General features: G+C 44.2%; 1 protein-coding gene across 2 annotated transcripts; it reads left to right on the forward strand.

Moving 5' to 3' along the window:
* Positions 1 to 17,315: 17,315 nt before the first annotated feature.
* LOC125523452 (nicotianamine aminotransferase 1-like) lies at positions 17,316 to 22,030 on the forward strand. 2 transcript variants are annotated; one of them, XM_048688485.1, is made up of 7 exons: positions 17,316 to 17,805; positions 18,370 to 18,709; positions 18,803 to 19,021; positions 19,889 to 19,966; positions 21,227 to 21,382; positions 21,465 to 21,558; positions 21,691 to 22,030. In XM_048688485.1, the coding sequence occupies exons 1-7, from the start codon at positions 17,528 to 17,530 to the stop codon at positions 21,810 to 21,812; spliced, it is 1,287 nt and encodes a 428-aa protein (XP_048544442.1). In that variant the 5' UTR covers positions 17,316 to 17,527; the 3' UTR covers positions 21,813 to 22,030. The 2 variants fall into 2 exon arrangements, with proteins under 2 accessions (XP_048544442.1, XP_048544443.1); XM_048688486.1 differs by having other exon boundaries at positions 17,318 to 17,805; positions 19,889 to 19,948.
* Positions 22,031 to 23,786: the final 1,756 nt, after the last annotated feature.

Below are 23,786 nucleotides of genomic sequence, written 5' to 3' on the forward strand. Positions count from 1 at the left end.
CCCTCCCCACTTCCTTTCCCCCTCCTAGTAGGAGTCCTACTCCTACTAGGAGGAGGACTCCTCCTTGGCGCGCCAATAGGGCCGGCCGGCCTCCTCCCCTTGCTCCTTTATATACGGGGGCAGGGGGCACCCCTAGACACACAAGTTGATCCACGTGATCGTTTTCTTAGCCGTGTGTGGTGCCCTCTTCCACCATAATCCTCGATAATATTGTAGCGGTGCTTAGGCGAAGCCCTGCGACGGTAGAACATCAAGATCGTCACCACGCCGTCGTGCTGACGGAACTCTTCCCCGACACTTTGCTGGATCGGAGTCCGGGGATCGTCATCGAGCTGAACGTGTGCTAAAACTCGGAGGTGCCATAGTTTCGGTGCTTGATCGGTCGGGCCGTGAAGACGTACGACTACATCAACCGCGTTGTGCTAACGCTTCCGCTGTCGGTCTACAAGGGTACGTAGATCACACTCTCCCCTCTCGTTGCTATGCATCACCATGATCTTGCGTGTGCGTAGGAAATTTTTTGAAATTACTACGTTACCCAACAGTGGCATTAGAGCCTAGGTTTTATGTGTTGATGTTATATGCACGAGTAGAACACAAGTGAGTTGTGGGCGATATAAGTCATACTGCTTACCAGCATGTCATACTTTGGTTCGGCAGTATTGTTGGACGAAGAGGCCCGGACCGACATTACGCATACGCTTACACGAGACCGGTTCTCCCGACGTGCTTTGCACAAAGGTGGCTAGCGGGTGTCAGTTTCTCCAACTTTAGTTGAACCGAGTGTGGCTATGCCCGGTCCTTGCGAAGGTTAAAACAGCACCAACTTGACAAACTATCGTTGTGGTTTTGATGCGTAGGTAAGATTGGTTCTTACTTAAGCCCGTAGCAGCCACGTAAAACTTGCAACAACAAAGTAGAGGACGTCTAACTTGTTTCTGCAGGGCATGTTGTGATGTGATATGGTCAAGACATGATGCTAAATTTTATTGTATGAGATGATCATGTTTTGTAAACAAGCTATCGGCAACTGGCAGGAGCCATATGGTTGTCGCTTTATTGTATGCAATGCAATCGCGCTGTAATGCTTTACTTTATCACTAAGCGGTAGCGATAGTCGTGGAAGCATAAGATTGGCGAGACGACAACGATGCTACGATAGTGATCAAGGTGTCGTGCCGGTGACGATGGTGATCATGAAGGTGCTTCGAAGATGGAGATCACAAGCACAAGATGATGATGGCCATATCATATCACTTATATTGATTGCATGTGATGTTTATCTTTTATGCATCTTATCTTGCTTTGTTTGACGGTAGCATTTTAAGATGATCTCTCACTAATTATCAAGAAGTGTTCTCCCTGAGTATGCACCGTTGCGAAAGTTCTTCGTGCTGAGACACCACGTGATGATCGGGTGTGATAGGCTCTACGTTCAAATACAACGGGTGCAAAACAGTTGCACACGCAGAATACTCAGGTTATACTTGACGAGCCAAGCATATACAGATATGGCCTCGGAACACGGAGACCGAAAGGTCGAGCGTGAATCATATAGTAGATATGATCAACATAGTGATGTTCACCAATGAAACTACTCCATCTCACGTGATGATCGGACATGGTTTAGTTGATTTGGATCACGTAATCACTTAGAGTATTAGAGGGATGTCTATCTAAGTGGGAGTTCTTTAGTAATATGATTAATTGAACCTAAATTTATCATGAACTAAGTACCTGATAGTATCTTGCTTGTTTATGTTTGATTGTAGATAGATGGCCCGTGTTGTTGTTCCGTTGAATTTTAATGTGTTCCTTGAGAAAGCAAAGTTGAAAGATGATGGTAGCAATTACACGGACTGGGTCCGTAACTTGAGGATTATTCTCATTGCTACACAGAAGAATTACGTCCTGGAAGCACCTCCCGTTTACCGGAGGAACACTTTGTGTGCTACCAAACGTCACAACGTAACTGGGTGATTATAAAGGTGCTCTACAGGTGTCTCCAAAGGTACATGTTGGGTTGGCGTATTTTGAGATTAGGATTTGTCACTCCGATTGTCGGAGAGGTATCTCTGGGCCCTCTCGGTAATGCACATCACATAAGCCTTGCAAGCATTGCAACTAATGAGTTAGTTGTGAGATGATGTATTACGAAACGAGTAAAGAGACTTGCCGGTAACGAGATTGAACTAGGTATTGAGATACCGATGATCGAATCTCGGGCAAGTAACATACCGATGACAAAGGGAACAACGTATGTTGTTATGCGGTCTGACCGATAAAAGATCTTCGTAGAATATGTAGGAGCCAATATGAGCATCCAGGTTCCGCTATTGGTTATTGACCGGAGACATGTCTCGGTCATGTCTACATTGTTCTCGAACCCGTAGGGTCCGCACGCTTAAGGTTTCGATGACAGTTATATTATGAGTTTATGCATTTTGATGTACCGAAGTTTGTTTGGAGTCCCGGATGTGATCACGGACATGACGAGGAGTCTCGAAATGGTCGAGACATAAAGATTGATATATTGGAAGCCTATATTTGGATATCGGAAGTGTTCCGGGTGAAATCGGGATTTTACCGGAGTACAGGGAGGTTACCGGAACCCCCCGGGAGGTATATGGGCCTTAGTGGGCCTTAGTGGAAGAGAGGGGAGGTGGCCAGGGCTGGGCCGCGCGCCCCTCCCCCCTAGTCCGAATAGGACAAGGAGAGGGGGCCGGCGCCCCCCTTCCTTCTCTCTCTCCTCTTTCCCCTCCTCCCGAATCCTTTTCCAACTAGGAAAGGGGGGGAATCCTACTCTCGGAGGGAGTAGGACTCCTCCTGGCGCGCCCTCTCCTGGCCGGCCGCACCCCCCCCTTTGATCCTTTATATACGGAGGCAGGGAGCACCCCTAGAGACACAAGTTGATCCACGTGATCATATTCTTAGCCGTGTGCGGTGCCCCCTTCCACCATAGTCCTCGATAATATTGTAGCGGTGCTTAGGCGAAGCCCTGCGACGGTAGTACATCAAGATCGTCACCACGCCGTCGTGCTGACGGAACTCTTCCCCGACACTTTGCTGGATCGGAGTCCGGGGATCGTCATCGAGCTGAACGTGTGCTAGAACTCGGAGGTGCCGTAGTTTCGGTGCTTGATCGGTCGGGCCGTGAAGACGTACGACTACATCAACCACGTTGTGCTAACGCTTCCGTTGTCGATCTACAAGGGTACATAGATTACACTCTCCCCTCTCGTTGCTATGCATCACCATGATCTTGTGTGTGCGTAGGATTTTTTTTTAAATTACTACATTACCCAACAGTGGCATCCGAGCCTAGGTTTTATGTGTTGATGTTATTTGCACGAGTAGAACACAAGTGAGTTGTGGGCGATATAAGTCATACTGCTTACCAGCATGTCATACTTTGGTTCGGCGGTATTGTTGGATGAAGCGGCCCAGACCGACATTACACGTACGCTTACGCGAGACCGGTTCTCCCGACGTGCTTTGCACAAAGGTGGCTAGCGGGTGACAGTTTCTCCAACTTTAGTTGAACTGAGTGTGGCTACGCCCGGTCCTTGCGAAGGTTAAAACAACACCAACTTGACAAACTATCGTTGTGGTTTTGATGCGTAGGTAAGATTGGTTCTTGCTTAAGCCCGTAGCAGCAAACTTGCAACAACAAAGTAGAGGACGTCTAACTTGTTTTTGTAGGGCATGTTGTGATGTGATATGGTCAAGACATGATGCTAAATTTTATTGTATGAGATGATCATGTTTTGTAACCGAGTTATCGGCAACTGGCAGGAGCCATATGGTTGTCGCTTTATTGTATGCAATGCAATCGCGCTGTAATGCTTTATTTTATCACTAAGCGGTAGCGATAGTCGTGGAAGCATAAGATTGGCGAGACAACAACGATGCTACGATGGAGATCAAGGTGTCGCGCCGGTGACGATGGTGATCATGATGGTGCTTCGAAGATGGAGATCACAAGCACAAGATGATGATGGACATATCATATCACTTATATTGATTGCATGTGATGTTTATCTTTTATGCATCTTATCTTGCTTTGATTGACGGTAGCATTATAAGATGATCTCTCACTAATTATCAAGAAGTGTTCTCCCTGAGTATGCCATTGCGAAAGTTCTTCGTGCTGAGACACCACGTGATGATCGGGTGTGATAGGCTCTACATTCAAATACAACGGGCGCAAAACAGTTGCACACGCAGAATACTCACGTTATACTTGACGAGCCAAGCATATACAGATATGGCCTCGGAACACGGAGACCGAAAGGTCGAGCGTGAATCATATAGTAGATATGATCAACATAGTGATGTTCACCAATGAAGCTACTCCATCTCACGTGATGATCGGACATGGTTTAGATGATTTGGATCACGTAATCACTTAGAGGATTAGAGGGATGTCTATCTAAGTGGGAGTTCTTTAAGTAATATGATTAATTGAACCTAAATTTATCATGAACTTAGTACCTGATAGTATCTTGCTTATTCATGTTTGATTGTAGATAGATGGCACGTGTTGTTGTTCCGTTGAATTTTAATGCGTTCCTTGAGAAAGCAAAGTTGAAAGATGATGGTAGCAATTACACGGACTGGGCCCGTAACTTGAGGATTATCCTCATTGCTGCACAGAAGAATTACGTCCTGGAAGCACCGCCGGGTGCCAGACCTGCTGCTGGAGCAACACCAGATGTTATGAACGTCTGGCAGAGCAAAGCTGATGACTACTCGATAGTTCAGTGTGCCATGCTTTACTGCTTAGAATCGGGACTTCAACGACGTTTTGAACGTCATGGAGCATATGAGATGTTCGAGGAGTTGAAGTTAATATTTCAAGCAAATGCCCGGATTGAGAGATATGAAGTCTCCAATAAGTTCTATAGCTGCAAGATGGAGGAGAACAGTTCTGTCAGTGAGCATATACTCAAAATGTCTGGGTATAATAATCACTTGATTCAATTGGGAGTTAATCTTCCAGATGATTGCGTCATTGACAGAATTCTCCAATCACTGCCACCAAGCTACAAGAGCTTCGTGATGAACTATAATATGCAAGGGATGAATAAGACTATTCCCGAGCTCTTCGCAATGCGGAAAGCTGCGGAGGTAGAAATCAAGAAGGAGCATCAAGTGTTGATGGTCAACAAGACCACTAGTTTCAAGAAAAAGGGCAAAGGAAAGAAGAAGGGGAACTTCAAAAAGAACAGCAAGCAAGTTGCTACTCAAGATAAGAAACCCAAACTTGGACCTAAGCCTGAAACTGAGTGCTTCTACTGCAAGCAGACTGGTCACTGGAAGCGGAACTGCCCCAAGTATTTGGCGGATAAGAAGGATGGCAAGGTGAACAAAGGTATATGTGATATTCATGTTATTGATGTGTACCTTACTAATGTTCGCAGTAGCACCTGGGTATTTGATACTGGTTCTGTTGCTAACATTTGCAACTCGAAACAGGGACTACGGATTAAGCGAAGATTGGCTAAGGACGAGGTGACGATGCGCATGGGAAATGGTTCCAAAGTCGATGTGATCGCGGTCGGCACGCTACCTCTACATCTACCTTCGAGATTAGTATTAGACCTAAATAATTGTTATTTGGTGCCAGCGTTAAGCATGAACATTATATCTGGATCTTGTTTGATGCGAGACGGTTATTCATTTAAATCAGAGAATAATGGTTGTTCTATTTATATGAGTAATATCTTTTATGGTCATGCACCCTTAAAGAGTGGTCTATTCTTATTAAATCTCGATAGTAGTGACACACATATTCATAATGTTGAAGCCAAAAGATGCAGAGTTGATAATGATAGTGCAACTTATTTGTGGAACTGCCGTTTGGGTCATATCGGTGTAAAGCGCATGAAGAAAATCCATACTGATGGACTTTTGGAACCACTTGATTATGAATCGCTTGGTACTTGCGAACCGTGCCTTATGGGTAAGATGACAAAAACACCGTTCTCCGGTACTATGGAGAGAGCAACAGATTTGTTGGAAATCATACATACAGGATGTATGTGGTCCGATGAATGTTGAGGCTCGTGGCGGATATCGTTATTTTCTCACCTTCACAGATGACTTAGCAGATATGGGTATATCTACTTAATGAAACATAAGTCTGAAACATTTGAAAAGTTCAAAGAATTTCAGAGTGAAGTTGAAAATCATCGTAACAAGAAAAAAATTCTACGATCTGATCGTGGAGGAGAATATTTGAGTTACGAGTTTGGTGTACATTTGAAACAAGGAATAGTTTCGCAACTCACGCCACCCGGAACACCACAGCGTAATGGTGTGTCCGAACGTCGTAATCGTACTTTACTAGATATGGTGCGATCTATGATGTCTCTTACTAATTTACCGCTATCGTTTTGGGGATATGCTCTAGAGACGGCCGCATTCACGTTAAATAGGGCACCATCAAAATCCGTTGAGACGACGCCTTATGAACTGTGGTTTGGCAAGAAACCAAAGTTGTCGTTTCTGAAAGTTTGGGGCTGCGATGCTTATGTGAAAAAGCTTCAACCTGATAAGCTCGAACCCAAATCGGAGAAATGTGTCTTCATAGGATATCCAAAGGAGACTATTGGATACACCTTCTATCACAGATCCGAAGGCAAGACTTTTGTTGCTAAATTCGGAAACTTTCTAGGAGGAGTTTCTCTCGAAAGAAGTGAGTGGGAGGAAAGTAGAACTTGACGAGGTAACTGTACCTACTCCCTTATTGGAAAGTAGTACATCACAGAAAACTGTTTCTGTGACACCTACACCAGTTAGTGAGGAAGCTGATGATGGTATATCTGTACGCTTTAGAGGTAGTACATCACAGAAACCTGTTTCTGTGACACCTACACCAATTAGTGAGGAAGCTAATGATGATGATCATGAAACTTCAGAACAAGATACTACTGAACCTCGTAGATCAACCAGAGTAAGATCCGCACCAGAGTGGTACGGTAATCCTGTTCTGGAAGTCATGCTACTAGATCATGATGAACCTACGAACTATGGAGAAGCGATGGTGAGCCCAGATTCCGCAAAATGGCTTGAAGCCATGAAATCTGAGATGGGATCCATGTATGAGAACAAAGTATGGACTTTGGTTGACTTGCCCAATGATCGGCAAGCAATTGAGAATAAATGGATCTTCAAGAAGAAGACTGACGCTGACGGTAATATTACTGTCTACAAAGCTCGACTTGTCGCAAAAGGTTTTCGAAGTTCAAGGGATTGACTACGATGAGACCTTCTCACCCGTCGATGCTTAAGTCTGTCCGAATCATGTTAGCAATTGCCGCATTTTATGATTATGAAATTTGGCAGATGGATGTCAAAACTGCATTCCTGAATGGATTTCTGGAAGAGAGTTGTATATGATGCAACCAGAAGGTTTTGTCGTCCAAGGAGCTAACAAAGTGTGCAAGCTCCAGGCGATCCATTTATGGACTGGTGCAAGCTCTCGGAGTGGAATAAACGCTTTGATAGTGTGATCAAAGCATTTGGTTTTGTACAGCTTTTGGCAGACAGCCTGTATTTTACAAGAAAGTGAGTGGGAGCTCTGTAGGCATTTTACTAGCTATTATTGTACGCTGACTCCTACTAATGCGACTGATATAGAATTTCTGTACAATATGCACTACAGGCGTATTTTTGTATCAACTGAGTTTTTCAATTGCATACCTCTGTCCGAAGACTGACTTCCAGGATAGTGGGCATTCAAGCATCCATAGAGATCGATCAGCGCTCCGTAATGACTTCCAATGTACTCGACCTGACAAATTTTGAAGAATTATCTGCATCTATGACATTCTTGCCTTGTTACAAGGTGAATTTGGTAGTGAATCCAATGCTCGCGCACACAATTTGCATGACGTTAGGAGAGAAGAGAAAATGTTCCCTCTCACTTGCTCAGCCTTAGTACTCTGTTATTCACTGGTTACGCAAGACCTTGCCATGTGCAGTCTTGCTCTATCGGCGTGCTCGTGCACGGATTCCCTCACAGTTACATCCAGGAGTGGTCATCACTTTCGACAAAGCGGCCAATCACATCCTGAATTACCATGCTACAGACCTCAAGATATGTTTCTCATATACTGGGAGTTGACACTGAGCTCATCATAACTCGTTTTCAATCGCTGATGCAGCATAATTGACCTGATTGACAGGACCTCGATCTAGCAGTACCCAACTCCAGACTAGGTGTTCATTAACGGTTTCAGCGTATTGGATGGAGTTCTAAAACAACTTTGTCGGCGGGATCTAGCATGTGAAGTCGATACATGACCGCTGACCGTGACGAGACCCACACGTTAGTTGAGTCCTGGATGAAGGATCATATCGATCTAGTGTCACTTAAGTGGCATCTGGGCCAATGAAAATACGTTTGTTACAATACTGCGTCAAATTGTCGCTGAAGAATCCGATTCAACAGGCAGACATCCAAGACGATCAAAGACGTGGTTTCTAATTTCCATTCCGCCTTTCTCACTCCACGAGGGTATGTGACTACTACGGAGATATTGTCACTCTTTATACATAGTGCAGTGTCAGCTGCATGCTTGACAGATCCTTTGCACTACGCCTCTCCCAGCACTACTGATCAGCACCAAAGTCGCTTATGTGTCCGCTTTCTGTATTCATTACTGTGTAATCTATCAGGTAATATGACTCTTAGTGACCTTGTCGTCGAGACTTGTCGAAGATATATGCTCTAGAGGTCAATTTCTACATAACTATAATGCTTTTATTAGCTTCTTCTTTCCTTATAATCCATTTCGATATACTGTTTTTTCATCTGCATGCTAGAATTTTCTACTTATTCAAGATCGCGATATTTCATTATGTGTACTAATTAGACCAAACTTCAACGTTCACTAGTTCTACCTCTCTACTTCTGACGTAGCTCGCATGTCAATCATAGATGTTCTCGTTGTGCGCTCTATCTAGTAGATAGTGATGTTGTCATCTTTTTAACCGGATAGACTCGATTGATATGGCCAAGACAGTATGAATCTCTCTTCTCGATCATGACTCGCGTATCTTATAGACTTAGCCCAAATCACTAACTGGTGAAATTCTGTCCATTTCCTTGTATTCTATTTCTTTTGTACTGTTTTGACTATTAACCCTTTTCTTGCTATGACTGTCTTTATATATGTTCCTTCACAGCCTTATTTTTAGCCGTATTATGACATCCTTGTTCGTGCCGGTTTGGACACTTTGTTGTATCCAAAGTCAGACACAACGTAACGTCGTGTTCCTCCGCAAGGTAGTGCATATTCTCATGTCATAGGACATGTTAGTCATGGAGCATGCAACTATGTCGCTCCTTGGAGCATCGGGGATTATAAAAGGAGCACTCTACAGGTGTCTCCAAAGATAAATGTTGGGTTGGCGTATTTCGAGATTAGGATTTGTCACTCCATTGTCGGAGAGGTATCTCTGGGCCCTCTCGGTAATGCACATCACATAAGCCTTGCAAGCATTGCATCTAATGAGTTAGTTGCGAGATGATGTATTACGAAACGATTAAAGAGACTTGCCGGTAACGAGATTGAACTAGGTATTGAGATACCGACGATCGAATCTCGGGCAAGTAACATACCGATGACAAAGGGAACAACGTATGTTGTTATATGGTCTGACCGATAAAGATCTTCGTAGAATATGTGGGAGCCAATATGAGCATCCAGGTTCCGCTATTGGTTATTGACCGGAGACATGTCTCGGTCATGTCTACATTGTTCTCGAACCCGTAGGGTCCGCACGCTTAAGGTTTCGATGACAGTTATATTATGAGTTTATGAGTTTTGATGTACCGAAGTTAGTTCGGAGTCCCGGATGTGATCACGGACATAACGAGGAGTCTCGAAATGGTCGAGACACAAAGATTGATATATTGGACGGCTATATTCGGACACCGGAAGTGTTCTGGGTGATTTCGGAGAAAACCGGAGTACCGGAGGGTTACCGGAACCCCCCCGGGAGAAGTAATGGGCCATATGGGCCTTAGTGGAGAGAGAGAAGGGCAGCCAAGGTGGGCCACACGCCTCCTCCCCCCTGGTCCGAATTGGACTAGGAGAGGGGGAGCGGCGCCCCCCTTTCCTTCTCCCTCCCCACTTCCTTCCCCCCTCCTAGTAGGAGTCCTAGACTCCTCCTTGGCGCGCCAATAGGGCCGACCGGCCTCCTCCCCTTGCTCCTTTATATATGGGGGCAGGGGCACCCCTAGACACACAAGTTGATCCACGTGATCGTTTTCTTAGCCGTGTGCGGTGCCCCCTTCCACCATAATCCTCGATAATATTGTAGCGGTGCTTAGGTGAAGCCCTGCGACGGTAGAACATCAAGATCGTCACCACGCCGTCGTGCTGACGGAACTCTTCCCCGACACTTTGCTGGATCGGAGTCCGGGGATCGTCATCGAGCTGAACGCGTGCTAAAACTCGGAGGTGCCGTAGTTTCGGTGCTTGATCGGTCGGGCCGTGAAGACGTACGACTACATCAACCGCGTTGTGCTAACGCTTCCGCTGTCGGTCTACAATGGTACGTAGATCACACTCTCCCCTCTCGTTGCTATGCATCACCATGATCTTGTGTGCGTAGGAAATTTTTTGAAATTACTACGTTACCCAACAATTTGTCCCTATTAATCCTTTGGCCCGAGGCCATGCAATAAGTATCCAAAAGGTGTGACATAGCTTCAGCTCCATCAACACTCGCCTTGAAGAACAACAGGCTATCATCCGTGAATAAAAGGTGGTTCACCGACGGAGCCGATGGAGCCACCTTGATGCCGCTGAGTGGGATGATCCATTCTGAGATTTCAACAGGCACGGAAGGCCCTCTGCTGCCAACAAGAAAAGGTATGGAGAGATTGGGTCTCCCTGGCGAATACCTCTAGATGGTTTGAACTCCTCCAATTTACTTCCATTAAACAAAACTGAGAAAGAAACCGTTCTGACCATATTCATTACCGTATTGATCCATGATGTTGCGAAACCCAACTTCCTCATGATGGCTTCCAGATAATTTCACTCCACTCGATCATATGCCTTCATCATGTCAAGTTTGAGAGCACAGTAATTATTGTTCTTTGACTTATTCCTTTTCATAAAATGCAAACACTCGTACGCTGAGATTATGTTATCAGTAATGAGTCTGCCAGGCACAAAGGCTGGCTGTTCTTCGGAAATAATCTTAGGCAGAATAGCCTTCAACCGGTTAGCCAAAACCTTTGAAGCAATCTTGTAAAAGACATTGCATAAACTAATCGGTCGGAATTGAGACAAAAGAGTTGGTTTTGATACCTTAGGAATTAAGACCAGGACCGTATCATTGACACACTCCGGGCTCTCTTCTCCTCGAACTATACTCAATACCGCACATGTGACCGCAGCTCCACACATGTCCCAATGCCTTTGGAAGAAGTGTGCAGGAACCTATCAGGCCCAGGCGCCTTGGTTGGGAACATCTGAAAAAGCGCTTTCTTCACTTCGTTTTCCTTATAGGGCGCCAAGAGAGTGTCATTCATGGCTGTTGTAACCTTTGAGGGTACATGTTGGAGAACCTCATCTAGTCCCTCCACCCCCTCCGAGGTGTATAAGGTCTTATAGAAATCAAGAGCTAACTGCTGCATCTCCGATAAATCATCCGTTAACTGCCCGTCCTGCTTCTGCAATGCTTTTATCAAGTTTTTGCGCCTTCTGTTCGAAGCTCGAAGATGGAAAAAAATGTGTGTTCCTATCTCCCTCTGACAGCCATGCCACCCTTGATCTTTGGCGCCACATTATCTCTTCCCGTAGATATAACTCGATCAATCGATCATTTGTTTGAATCTCTATATGGATCGGTGCATTCCTGAACGGATCATTTCTTAGTCGTTCCAAGTCTCTCTTCAACCTCTTTATTTCAGCCTTGACACTGCCGAAAGTGGACTTGTTCCACTCGCCCAAATTATTGGACAAGGACTGCAAGTTAGCCCGAACTTCAGCAGCCGTCAGATTAGGGCCATTCGCCTCCCATGCATGCTGAACCGTGGGGATTAGCTCGGGGTGCGTGTCCCACATGCATTCGTACCGGAACTGCTTATTAACTTGCCTGCTTCTGTCTGGTGGATCAAGCATCAACCTGATGGGAGAATGATCAGAAGTCGCGGCTGTTAGATGCTCCACAACCGCTAGTGGAAAACGAGCACCCCACTCGGGCGTGCACAACGCCCTATCAAGTCTTACTCTCGTGTAAGACCCCCCTGTCACTTTCTTTTCAAACGTCCATTTATGACCCTGAAAGCCAAGATCGATTAATCCACACACGTTAACTGCATCGCGGAATCCTTGAATCTGAGATTGACTCCTCTGGCCAATCCCCTCGTGCTCATCATAACGGAGAACCTAGTTAAAATCCCCCATACACACCCACGGTATGTTTTGGAGGGCTGGTAAGTTTTTCATTGTGTCCCAAGTTCTATGCCGGAGGTGCGTTTGTGCCTCTCCGTAAAAGCATGAGAGCCTCCAAGGATCGCCCCCAAAATCTGAGATTTTTGCATCTATGTGGTGGAAAAACAAGTATGGGGAGGGTATGCGTTGGCTCGCTATGCAGCTATTAACATGGGCCAGCCCATTTCGAGGTTTCACCCCAACCGGTATTGGGAAGGTTCTAGAACCTTCCCTAAATCGGGGTTTTCGTTTTTTTTCTTTTTTTGTTTTGTTTTCATTTTTTATTTACTTATATGTTTTCATTTTTACAAATTTTTTTCAATTTCCGAAAATCTATTAATTTGTGATATATTTTTTAAGTCGTTAACTTTTTTTGGAATGATGAACATTTTTTCAAAACCGTGGTTTTATTTTTACTAATCCGTGTACATTCTCCAAAATCATGAACATTTTTTTTGTAACCGTGAACACTATTTATAACTCACAAACATTTTTTTCGAAATGTGAACATTTTCTTAAATATTTGAACATTTTTTGGAAATTTCTGAACATTCTCTTAAGTCGTGAACATGTTTTTGAATTCATGAACATTTTTTCTAAATAATTAACATTTTAAAATTATAGACTAAAAAACTTTTTTTGAATTAGTGAATTTCTTTTTGAATCATGAACATTTTTTTCAAACACATGAACAGTTTTAGAATTAGCGAACATTTTTTTTGAATCGTGAACATTTCTTTTCAAATTCGTGAACGTTTTTCAATTAGCGAACATTTTCTTGAATTGCGAACATTTTTTTCAAATTGACTACATTTTTTGAATTAGCAAACATTTTTTTGAATTATGAACATTTTTCTCAAATTCGTGAATTTTTTCAAATTAGCAAACTTTTTTTGAATCGTGAACATTTTTTTAAATTCATGAACATTTTTTGAATTAGTGAACTTTTTTTCAAATGCGTGAACATTTTTCAAATTAGCGAGCATTTTATTGAATCATGAACATTCATTTCGAATTCACAAACCTTTTTTGAATTAGCGAACATTTTTTAGAATCATGATTTTTTTTCAAAATCCTGAACATTTTTTGAGTTTGTGGACATCTTTTACAAATTCATGAACAGTTTTTGAATTCCTGAGCATTTTTCTATAATCATGAATATGTTTTGAAATCGTGATTGTTTTACTAAAATTAGTAACTTTTTCTGGAATTTTGGAACGTTTTGATATCCCGAATTACTGGAAAAAAAGAAGCAAAAAACAAAAAAAGACAAGGCGGCGTCCCGGCCCGCACATGGGCCGGGCCAGCAGTGCGCGAAGGGGGAGCGTGCGGGTGCACGCTCGCTTCTTCCGCAGCGCGTAGGTCGCTATATAGGCGGTCCCAGGTAGGAGTTGCCGAGGAGGGAAAACCCTACACGCTGCTCATTGCGTCAAAATGTCGACAGAACGCACAGGGAATACCCAGCATCGCTAACAATGGGCCGGCCCATTAAACCAGAGCTAGCTATCCGGTTTTGGGAACCCTCTAGAAGGTTCCCTGAACCGTTTTTTCCTTTTTGACCGTATTTCCTGTTTCTTCTAGAGGCTTTTTCGTTTCTCGTTTTTTCGTTTTTCGTTTTTTCTTTTTTCTTTTACCTTTTTTGGTTTCTTTTATGTTTTCCGTTTATCATCCATCTAAAAATGTTAATGAAGCATTTAAAAATGTTGAGTAAATATTTCAAAAATATTAATCAAGCATTTGAAAAATGTTAAATGTTTATAAAAAATGTTGATCATGTATTAAAAAAATATTAAACTTGTATTTTAAAAAGGCTAATCAAGAACTTAAAAAATGTGAAATATGTATAAAGAAATGTTGTGCATGTATTCAAAGAATGTTAATCTGGTATTTAAAGAAAACCGATGAAAAACAAGAAAGAAGGAAACAAAACCAAAGAAAAATGAAGAAAGGGAAAGAACACAAAAAATAAAGTGAAAACCAAGAAAGATTTGAAGAAAACTGAAGAAAGGCAATGAAAAAAGAGGAAAAAAACCTCAATAAAATAGAGAAAAACAAAGAAAACCCGATGAAACAAAATTAAAAACAAAAACATAAAAAACGCGAAGAAACATAGTGAAAAAAAGAATGAAAAAAGGAAAATTAAAAAAGTGCACGAAAAAAAGGAAAAACCAGAAAAAATCAAATAAAATAGGAAAACATGGATACCGTCGGCTCTTTTACCTTAAAGCAGGCCGTGCCTTTAGTTAATCATTAATAAGTCCTAGTGTAAGTTGCTACGTTGCCCGTTTTAATCTAGGAGAGGAGGGTTCGAATCCTGGTATCGTGAGCTTTTTTTGCTCCCCCTTCTCTTTTTATAAACGGCCGATCCTGACAGTAGAGAAAAAAAATCCTTTAACAAGAGATGCTATTGTCTCGCTTAGAGCATCTACAGCCGGGCCTCTCAAATGCCCCGGCGAGTCGCACAATGACTGACGTTTCACGAAATCTCGAGATAGACGGACCCTTTTTCTTTCTCTAAACGGTCGGCCCAGTTACTACAATAGATAAAAAAATCCTTCAGCGACACATGCTATTCTCTCGTTTAGAGCATCTACAGCCGAACATCCCAAACGTCCCGGTAGGCCGCCCGTTGATCGATCGGTAATGAAATTTCGAGCCAGACAGGCGCCTCAAACGTCCGAGACTGGCTGACACCCCTCATATCCAACCTAAGCCCGGGCGCGTCCGCCACGCCGGACTGACGGCATGGTCCCATGCGGAATCGCTTGGGAAATCCGATGGTCCGTAGCTCGTCTCTTTCCGTCAGACCGATGTCTCCGCATGGCGCCGCTCTGACGGGCCGCGTAGTGCCTAGCCCGTCTATTCAAGCCAACCGCCGACACGGAAACCCTACCCCTCCACATTTTCCCACCCGTCCGCCGCCGCCGCCACTTTCCGCTCCCCTTCCGCCACCACTAATAGCCATGGCCCCACGCCGCCAGGTAAGGGGCTACCCATTTCTAATGCCGGAGCGTCAGTTGCAGCTCCTTGTACAAATCCGAGCAAGACGCGAAGCCTGGATCGTCGCGGGGCTCCCTCCGGATGTAGTGGATCCGGAGGAGGAGCCGAAGGAGGATGCGGGGACGCCAGGGACGTGGATTTGCAGGTGGAGCAACAGGCTATCCTCGATTCCTTCCGCTCAGAGTTGGATGCAGAGGCCAGACACCGTCGCCGGCAGGAGATGGAGACGCCGCATAGGAGGAGGAGATGCTTGCCTAATAAGGTTGAGCAGGAGGAGGATGAGTCGGAGCCCTCCTAAGCGCACGTCCACCCGACGCTCGGCACCAGCGTCGTGGACATCTCCGACGACAAAGCTTAGCTTGGGTAGTACGTAGGTTTTGTCTTACCTGGTTTGTATGGATCTAGGGGATGAATTTGAGCTAATTTAAGGTGTAACCGGTCACTGCTCACGGACGTGTTCGATGCGCCCGCGATCATTTTATGGATCGGATTTGTCAAGTTCGACGTTCGACGGATCAGATTTGTCAGTCCGGCTGTAAAAGCTCTTAATGTTTTTTTAGGATAACTCTTAATGTTAGACATAGCTCCCGTGGCCAGCAGCACGTGCCACGTGGGCGGGCCTGGTCAGTTCCTCCGGGGGAAAAGAGAGAGAATGGTATATGGATAAAGCCCAACAAGGATAAAAAATGAGAAAATGGCATATGCTGTTTGTGTTTTTGATCAAAATCTTTTGAGAATATTTTAAGCGCCAAATGACAAATCTTAAAAAACAACATGTGAGGTAACCTTCCAGATAAGGCCAACTCCACCGCGCGACCCTATCCTGTCCGCTCCCGTCCGTTTGAGGTAAAAGGGACAAACGAGACGGCCCAGTGCGCGGACGCAAACGGATAAATATCCGGATTCCGTCCGTTTTTGACCCATCCCCGGCCCAAACTTGCGCTCGGTTTGAGGTGAAACGGACGCGCGCGGGCGGCCTCGACGCACGCCCTTGTCCCCCCCGTGGCCCGCCTGTCGGGGACACTAGCAGTCCCTCCGCTCCCAACGCTTCACCCTCTCTCCCCGCCCCGCCCCGCCGCCGGCGCCGCCGCTATTCTCCGGTCGCCTCCTCACCGCGCAGCCCCCCCCGCTGTCCATACCAGACCACGTCAAGGGATGAAGGAAAGCTTTGGGAGGTGATGACTGCTTGTGTGATCATGCACAACATGATCGTCGAGGACGAGCGTGATGAGAGTATCTTCGACCAAGGATTTGATTATTAAGGTGAAAATATTGAGCCCCTGCACCAAGACCCGGCCACATTTGAACAGTTTGTCCAATTCCACCATGAGATGCGTGATTGGCACACTCATGTGAATATTCAAAATGACTTGGTTGAGCACGTGTGGGATCACATTGGCAACCAATAGATGTATTTGTTCATTTTATGTTCAGTCAAAACAATTTCGATTTGGTTGTAAAACTATTTTATTAAAGACAATTTTAATTGGGTTATAAAACTATTTTAATTTTTAGACAAAAATTTGGGTTCGAAGCTAGTTTTAATGCAAATTTGGGCATTTCTTGGCCCTAACGGACAGGATGGGGCAAAAGGATGCGGCAGCGCGCTGGGCGCACGGCCACCGCATCTCAGGACAGGCCCGGACACGACCCCAAATCCCTACCCAAAGGAACAAAAACAGGACAAAATGGACGTTCGTTTGGGGTCGCGCGGTGGAGTTGACCTAAGGACACGTGGTTAGCCAGCGAGGAGTGGGAGAGCAGCTCTCCTGCCTTTATTTGTAAAAGAAGGTCAGGTGTGGGCCCGTTGATGGCCTTGGAATACACAGAGGTGAGGACAAGAGAGGAGGGTGGCTGGGAACGGAACGGCTACGGCCACGGCGAACGAGCAGGGGACAGAGCAAAGGACCAACTTGAGCAGCAAGTAGAGCAGCGCACCATCGGCGACTGTATTTCCGACCATCTTCTCCAGCACACCCTCCTTCTCGCCTACACCTCCCCAGTACTCACACGACAAAACGCCGAAGACAAAAGCTGCTATCCTCCTACCATCCGCGACATCGGCGATGGAAGACGGCGGGAGGAGCACGCAGTGGCGCTTCGCGGCCCCGAACCCGACCTTGGCGGCCGCCGGCGAGAGGAGCATCCAGAAGGCCCTCCTCCAGGTGCACGCCTGCCTGGACGAGCGCGGCCCGCGGCCCGTGATCGCGCTGAGCCACGGCGACCCCTCCTCCGCACCCTCCTTCCGCACCGCGCCCGAGGCGGAGGAGGCCCTCGTCGCGGCCGTGCGCTCCGGCGAGTACAACGGGTACCCCACCCCCGCCACCGGCCTCCCCGCTCGCAGGTCTGTGTGCCCCGTCTCTCGTTTGCCATTGTCCCGTTCAGAACATATCATGGACCGCCTTGAACTGAATGAATGAAGAGCTACAGACTACAGAGTGACTGCTAGAGCTATTGCTATTGCTAGGTCCTAGATTTTGTATGTGTAGGTTTGTCATGGAGAGTTCACATAGTTCATACCGCAGACCTACTTTGCCCTACATTAATCTGCCATGTGATCCCCCTTATCCGTTTCAATTCCATGATTAGGTTTGTCTTCAGCAGCTTCCTCATATCACATACCCATCAGAGTGAACAAGTCTAAACATTATAGAGCACTCCCAAGTTCCATTACTGTGAATGAAACCTGTGATAAGGAAACAGTTTACATATATGATCTATTGTACAACATTTAGGTTATTACAAAAAACAGGGCACAAAAATGTAGTCGTCACACTCCATCCTGTTCTGTGCATTTTCAGAACAGTGCTCTTCACAGTACGATTGTGTAGAAAATCCTCCATGTGTGCTGTTTCAGTAATATATATGTGCTGCTTTACTTGTATTGACACTGTCTGTTGAAATGCAGAGCTGTTGCCGAGTATCTATCCCGTGATCTTCCTTACATGATTTCCCATGATGATATTTTCCTCACTTGTGGAGGTAGCCAAGCAATCGAGACTGTGATGTCTGTTTTTGGCCAAGCAGGCGTCAACATATTGCTGCCAATGCCTGGCTACCCAAAACACGAAGCACATGCAGTGTTTCATAGGACGGAAGTACGGCATTATGGTCTTCTCCCGGAGAGAGGATGGGAGGTTGATTTGGAAGCTGTTGAAGCTCTCGCAGATGGGAATACTGTTGCAGTTGTGATTACCAACCCCAACAACCCATGTGGTAGTGTGTATACCTACGAGCATTTGGCCAAGGTTTGTATAGCGTTTGTTACAGAGCTAGGTAACCTTTCTTCTCTTTTTATTTGTTGTAATAGAGCTTATTTTCTTGCTTCCATGTTAAATTAGATTGCAGATATGGCAAGCAAGCTCGGTATTTTAGTCATCGCTGATGAAGTATATGGTCACCTTGTCTATGGCACCACACCTTTTGTGCCAATGGGTGTTTTTGGAGAGACTGTTCCGGTAATCACTTTGGGAGCTATATCGAAGAGATGGGCTGTACCTGGCTGGAGGCTTGGTTGGATAGCAACTTGTGACCCTAAAGGCATTCTGAGAAAAACTAAGGTGATTCTTATTAATATCTATAAGTGCATCTGTTTGTAAATTTATTAATTTCGTTCACTTCAGGATGTTTATACTTGTAACAGAGTTGTATTGTTCTTACTAACTTCTAATTGGCAAGATAATGTGAGGAGTGACTTGCGAGTTCCAAAGTACCAGTTAGCATGTCCTGCATGTTCGTTCCTCTAAAATTTCTTAATCATTCTACCACGTTTGAGTTATCTTCCAAAAGTATCAATTGAAAAATCAACATGGTACCACCTAATTGTAAGAGGCATGAAGGGGGCTTCACATCTCACATACTATATTTGGACCTTTGGACAATGGTAAACCACTCCAGGATCATTTGATTTACTTGTTTTACTGAGTTCTCTGTGTGGTTTCTAGTTTGTGTTACTCAACGCTTTTTGACATAAACAATGTCATGAAAGCTCCATTTTGGAGCACTGTGTATACTCATTATTACATCATTTTGTTTGTTTGTTTCTGAATTGTCTTGTGAGCAGTATTGTTGTTTTTGTTAGACGAGTTACTCTAAAAGTCTGAACTTATGGAGAGAGACAGGCAATATATTGGACAACCCCTCCCCCCCCCCCCCCCCCCCCCCCCCCCACCCCCCGGGCGTGTAGGCTCCTCCAGACCTTAGACATGGGATTGATTTAGGCCGCTAATGTTTTTATTAAGAGTGCGTTGGCCGGGTCTTGAACTTGCAAAACTGTTGACTCTGATGCCATATTGAATTCATGCTCCTGAGCAGGTTACTCGGAAAGTATGAAGAGAGGTGGGCAATATATTTCATGCAAGTTAATTAATACCTTGTATTGATTCTTTGATATTTAATTGAAATTTCTCTGATGTGTCTATTATTAGGTTGCTGATTCACTCAGAAGCTTCATAAGTATAATATCAGGTCCTGCAACATTTCTTCAGGTTAGTCAAACGTGTGAGGTCAGTCATTTCATCACCTTTATACGATATCTAGGTAGTTGGATAGTTAGCAAACTTGGAAAGTTCCTATTTCTCTACTTTAGCATAGGTATTTAGATGCACAGTCTTCTTGTTTACACACAATACACAATGAGAATGCATGTAATTCCTATTAACATTTCAGTAAACCACACAAGCACTGGTTCCTATTTTATTGGACTGAATCTAACAAGTGGAACTTAGCATCCAGCAGCCACAGTTTGTGTTTTCCTGTCAAATGTGTCATTCTCTAATAGTTTTGATGAAATGTGTAGTTTGGAGAGTAAAAAAAAACTATTTATTTAGAAATTAATTATAGCATACGCTAGATTAAACTTTAGGTCATATATATGCTCCTAGTGCAACCACCAAACAAAAAAAGAATCAAGTCCCAAGGATGTCTTACTTTAACACACTTCCCTTTTTAAAATTTAGATATAATTTTTTGCTAAATGCACTTTCTGTTTTTCATTATTGTCGATAAACTGCATATTTCACGAAACTTTGCATATTTTGGATTATTTGGCACATGTCAGTTACACTGACAGGTAAGTCTCACATGCCAGACTCCATTTCAACTAATGGGATTCAACAATAATGCAGTTTATCAGAACCTTGTGCTAAAATATGTGTAATTTGATGAAATACAGTCCAAACTAACATGTGTAGTTTCCTGATAATTACACTGAAATACGATTAGTTATGTGAAATCTACTCATTTCAAATACCTCTAAATGCAATGATGTGTTTCCCCCGCTTTCGTATGGATTAAGAAACCAACTAATTGCACTGGTTTGTCACTGATGTGGTCGATGCAAATCACATACATGCGGTGCCTTTTTTGTGCTGAAAGGAAATCACCTGCTGCTTAAATAATGAGCACCATTTTTTTTAGAAAAGGAGGATGTACCCCCGGCCTCTGCATCTGGATGATGCATGCAGCCATATTATTAATTATTCATAAAGACCATACAAGGTGATACATCAATAAGCCTGAAGCCACCATCTTGGCAACACCGTTGCTACTCCTATCCCCTTGATGAAGGCGTGCCGAATGTCCGGGCCTAATACCAAACAGACATCGCACCAAAGCCTAACATCTAAAGCCGGGAGATTAGTATGGTTTCCTGTCCGACAATTTTCATGTATTTTCAGTAGTTACTTGGGTGCATATTGTTCCCATGACATTATTGTAGAGGATTGAAACCATCACATCTTCTAAGTTCTCTTGTCCATGCACAGGGAGCTATTCCTCATATTATCAAGAACACAAATGATGAATTCTATAACAACATTGTCAAGCTGTTGAAGGAGACTGCAGAGATATGTTATGATGCAATAGACGAGATCAAGTGTATTACCTGTCCCCACAAACCAGAGGGCTCATTTTTTATGATGGTAGGGCATATATAGAGAACAATGTTTGCAGCTTCACATTGTTGCAAGTTGAAAGGAGGTGGACTAACACTATGTTCTACAGGTAAAACTGGACGTGTCACAATTGTCGGACATTCGTGACGACGTAGACTTCTGCAGCAAGTTGGCGAAGGAGGAGTCGGTTATACTGTTGCCTGGTATGCAGTAGCAGAACAGACGAATAGCTGCATACGTCGAGATGCAAACACCCCTGATGATATATTTTCAGCACACCATTCTTTTCCATATGTTGTTTGAGAGATGCCCTAAGTTCTAACCACCATTTGCAGGGAAATCCTTGGGCATGGAGAACTGGTTGCGTACCACCTTTGCTTCGGAGCCACCTACACTGAAGCAAGGGCTCGACAGGGTGAAGTCTTTCTGCAGGAGGCATCAGTCACAGGCCAATTAGCGTTCATGAGTTGGTGGTAACACCTCGTTACTTCCCTCAATGGCTGTTGGGGTTTCAGTAATGGCTTACACGTCATTTCCAATAAATAATACAGGGGTTTGCCGAAAAATAATGTACTGTCATGTGCAGCATGTACAGTTTATGTCATGATTGTCTGCTCCCTTCACTTGTAGTATTGCTTATAAGTTATCACTCTTTCACATTGTGAAATCTCTTTACATACGAGCCAAGTATTTATGGGAGGCCCTTTCAAAAAAATATATATGGAAGGTTGACGCATGAGTGATTGAGTGGGTTAGACGTATATACAGTGCCTTCTGATATTGTTTTCCCATGTTGTCAACCAAAGCTCTGATGTGGGTGAGGATTACAATGTTAGACTGAACACAAGCTGTAATATTAATTAAAATAAATGAAATAACAGAAATGTTTGAAAGGGAAAACACTCCAACTACTCTAGACATCTACTCCCTCCGTTCCAAATTACTCGTCGTAGAAATGGATGTATCTAGAACTAAAATACATCTAGATACACCCATACCTGCGACAAGTAATTCGGAACAGAGGGAGTACATGAAACCCATGATGATTGATAGACATACCTTTGTCCTACTTTTAACAAAAGGTATACTGTATACAAGTATTTAATTGGTCTCACATGCTTACTAAAGGAAATATGCCCTAGAGGCAATAATAAAGTTGTTATTTATATTTCTTTATAGGGATGAAAATGGAGTGGAAACTTTCCGTTTTTCCGACGAAAAAATGGAAATGGAGAGGAAATATGAAAACGGAAACGGAAATTTGCAAAATGGAAGTGAAAATGCAATTTTTTATGCGGAAACGGAAACAAAAACGGAATGGTGTTTTCCGGTGGAACATGCATGGAAACGGAACTCTCCGTTTTCGTGAATACTCGAAATTTCTGTTTTTACTATAGACCTATAGCTTCTTTGTAGCCCAACCACTAAAGAGAACACAATGACAAAATTAGTAGAATGGATCTAAGGCCCAACTTCTATAGTAAAAACAGAGAGGAACACCTTGTGTGCTATCAAAAGTCACAACGTAACTGGGTGATTCTAAAGATTCTCTACAGGTGTCTCCAATGGTGTTTGTTGAGTTGGCATAGATCAAGATTAGGATTTGTCACTCTGTGTATCGGAGAGGTATCTCTGGGCCCTCTCGGTAATGCACATCACTATGAGCCTTGCAAGCAATGTGTCTAATGGGTTAGCCACGGGATGATGCATTACGGAACGAGTAAAGAGACTTGCCGGTAACGAGATTGAACTAGGTATGATGATACCAACGATCGAATCTCGGGCAAGTAACATACCGATGACAAAGGGAACAACGTATGTTGTTATGCGGTTTGATTGATAAAGATCTTCGTAGAATATGTAGGAGCCAATATGAGCATCCAGGTTCCGCTATTGGTTATTGACCGGAGATGTGTCTTGGTCATGTCTACATAGTTCTCGAACCCGTAGGGTCCGCACGCTTAACGTTCGATGACAATTTGTATTATGAGTTATGTGATTTGATGAACCAAAATTTGTTCGGAGTCCCGGATGAGATCACGGACGTGACGAGGAGTCTCGAAATGGTCGATACATAAAGATTGATATATTGGAAGGTTTTGTTTGTGTAGGGTAACGTAGTAATTTCAAAAAAAATTCTACGCACACGCAAGATCATGGTGATGCATAACAACGAGAGGGGAGAGTGTTGTCCACGTACCCTCGTAGACCGAAAACGGAAGCGTTAGCACAACGCGGTTGATGTAGTCGTACGTCTTCACGATCCGACCGATCCAAGTACGAACGCACGGCACCTCCGAGTTCAGCACACGTTCAGCTCGATGACGTCCCGCGAACTCCGATCCAGCAGAGCTTCACGGGAGAGTTCCGTCAGCACGACGGCGTGGTGACGGTGATGATGTTGCTACCAACGCAGGGCTTCGCCTAAGCA

Source organism: Triticum urartu, chromosome 7, assembly GCF_003073215.2.
Source record: "Triticum urartu cultivar G1812 chromosome 7, Tu2.1, whole genome shotgun sequence".
Taxonomy (NCBI): domain Eukaryota; kingdom Viridiplantae; phylum Streptophyta; class Magnoliopsida; order Poales; family Poaceae; genus Triticum; species Triticum urartu.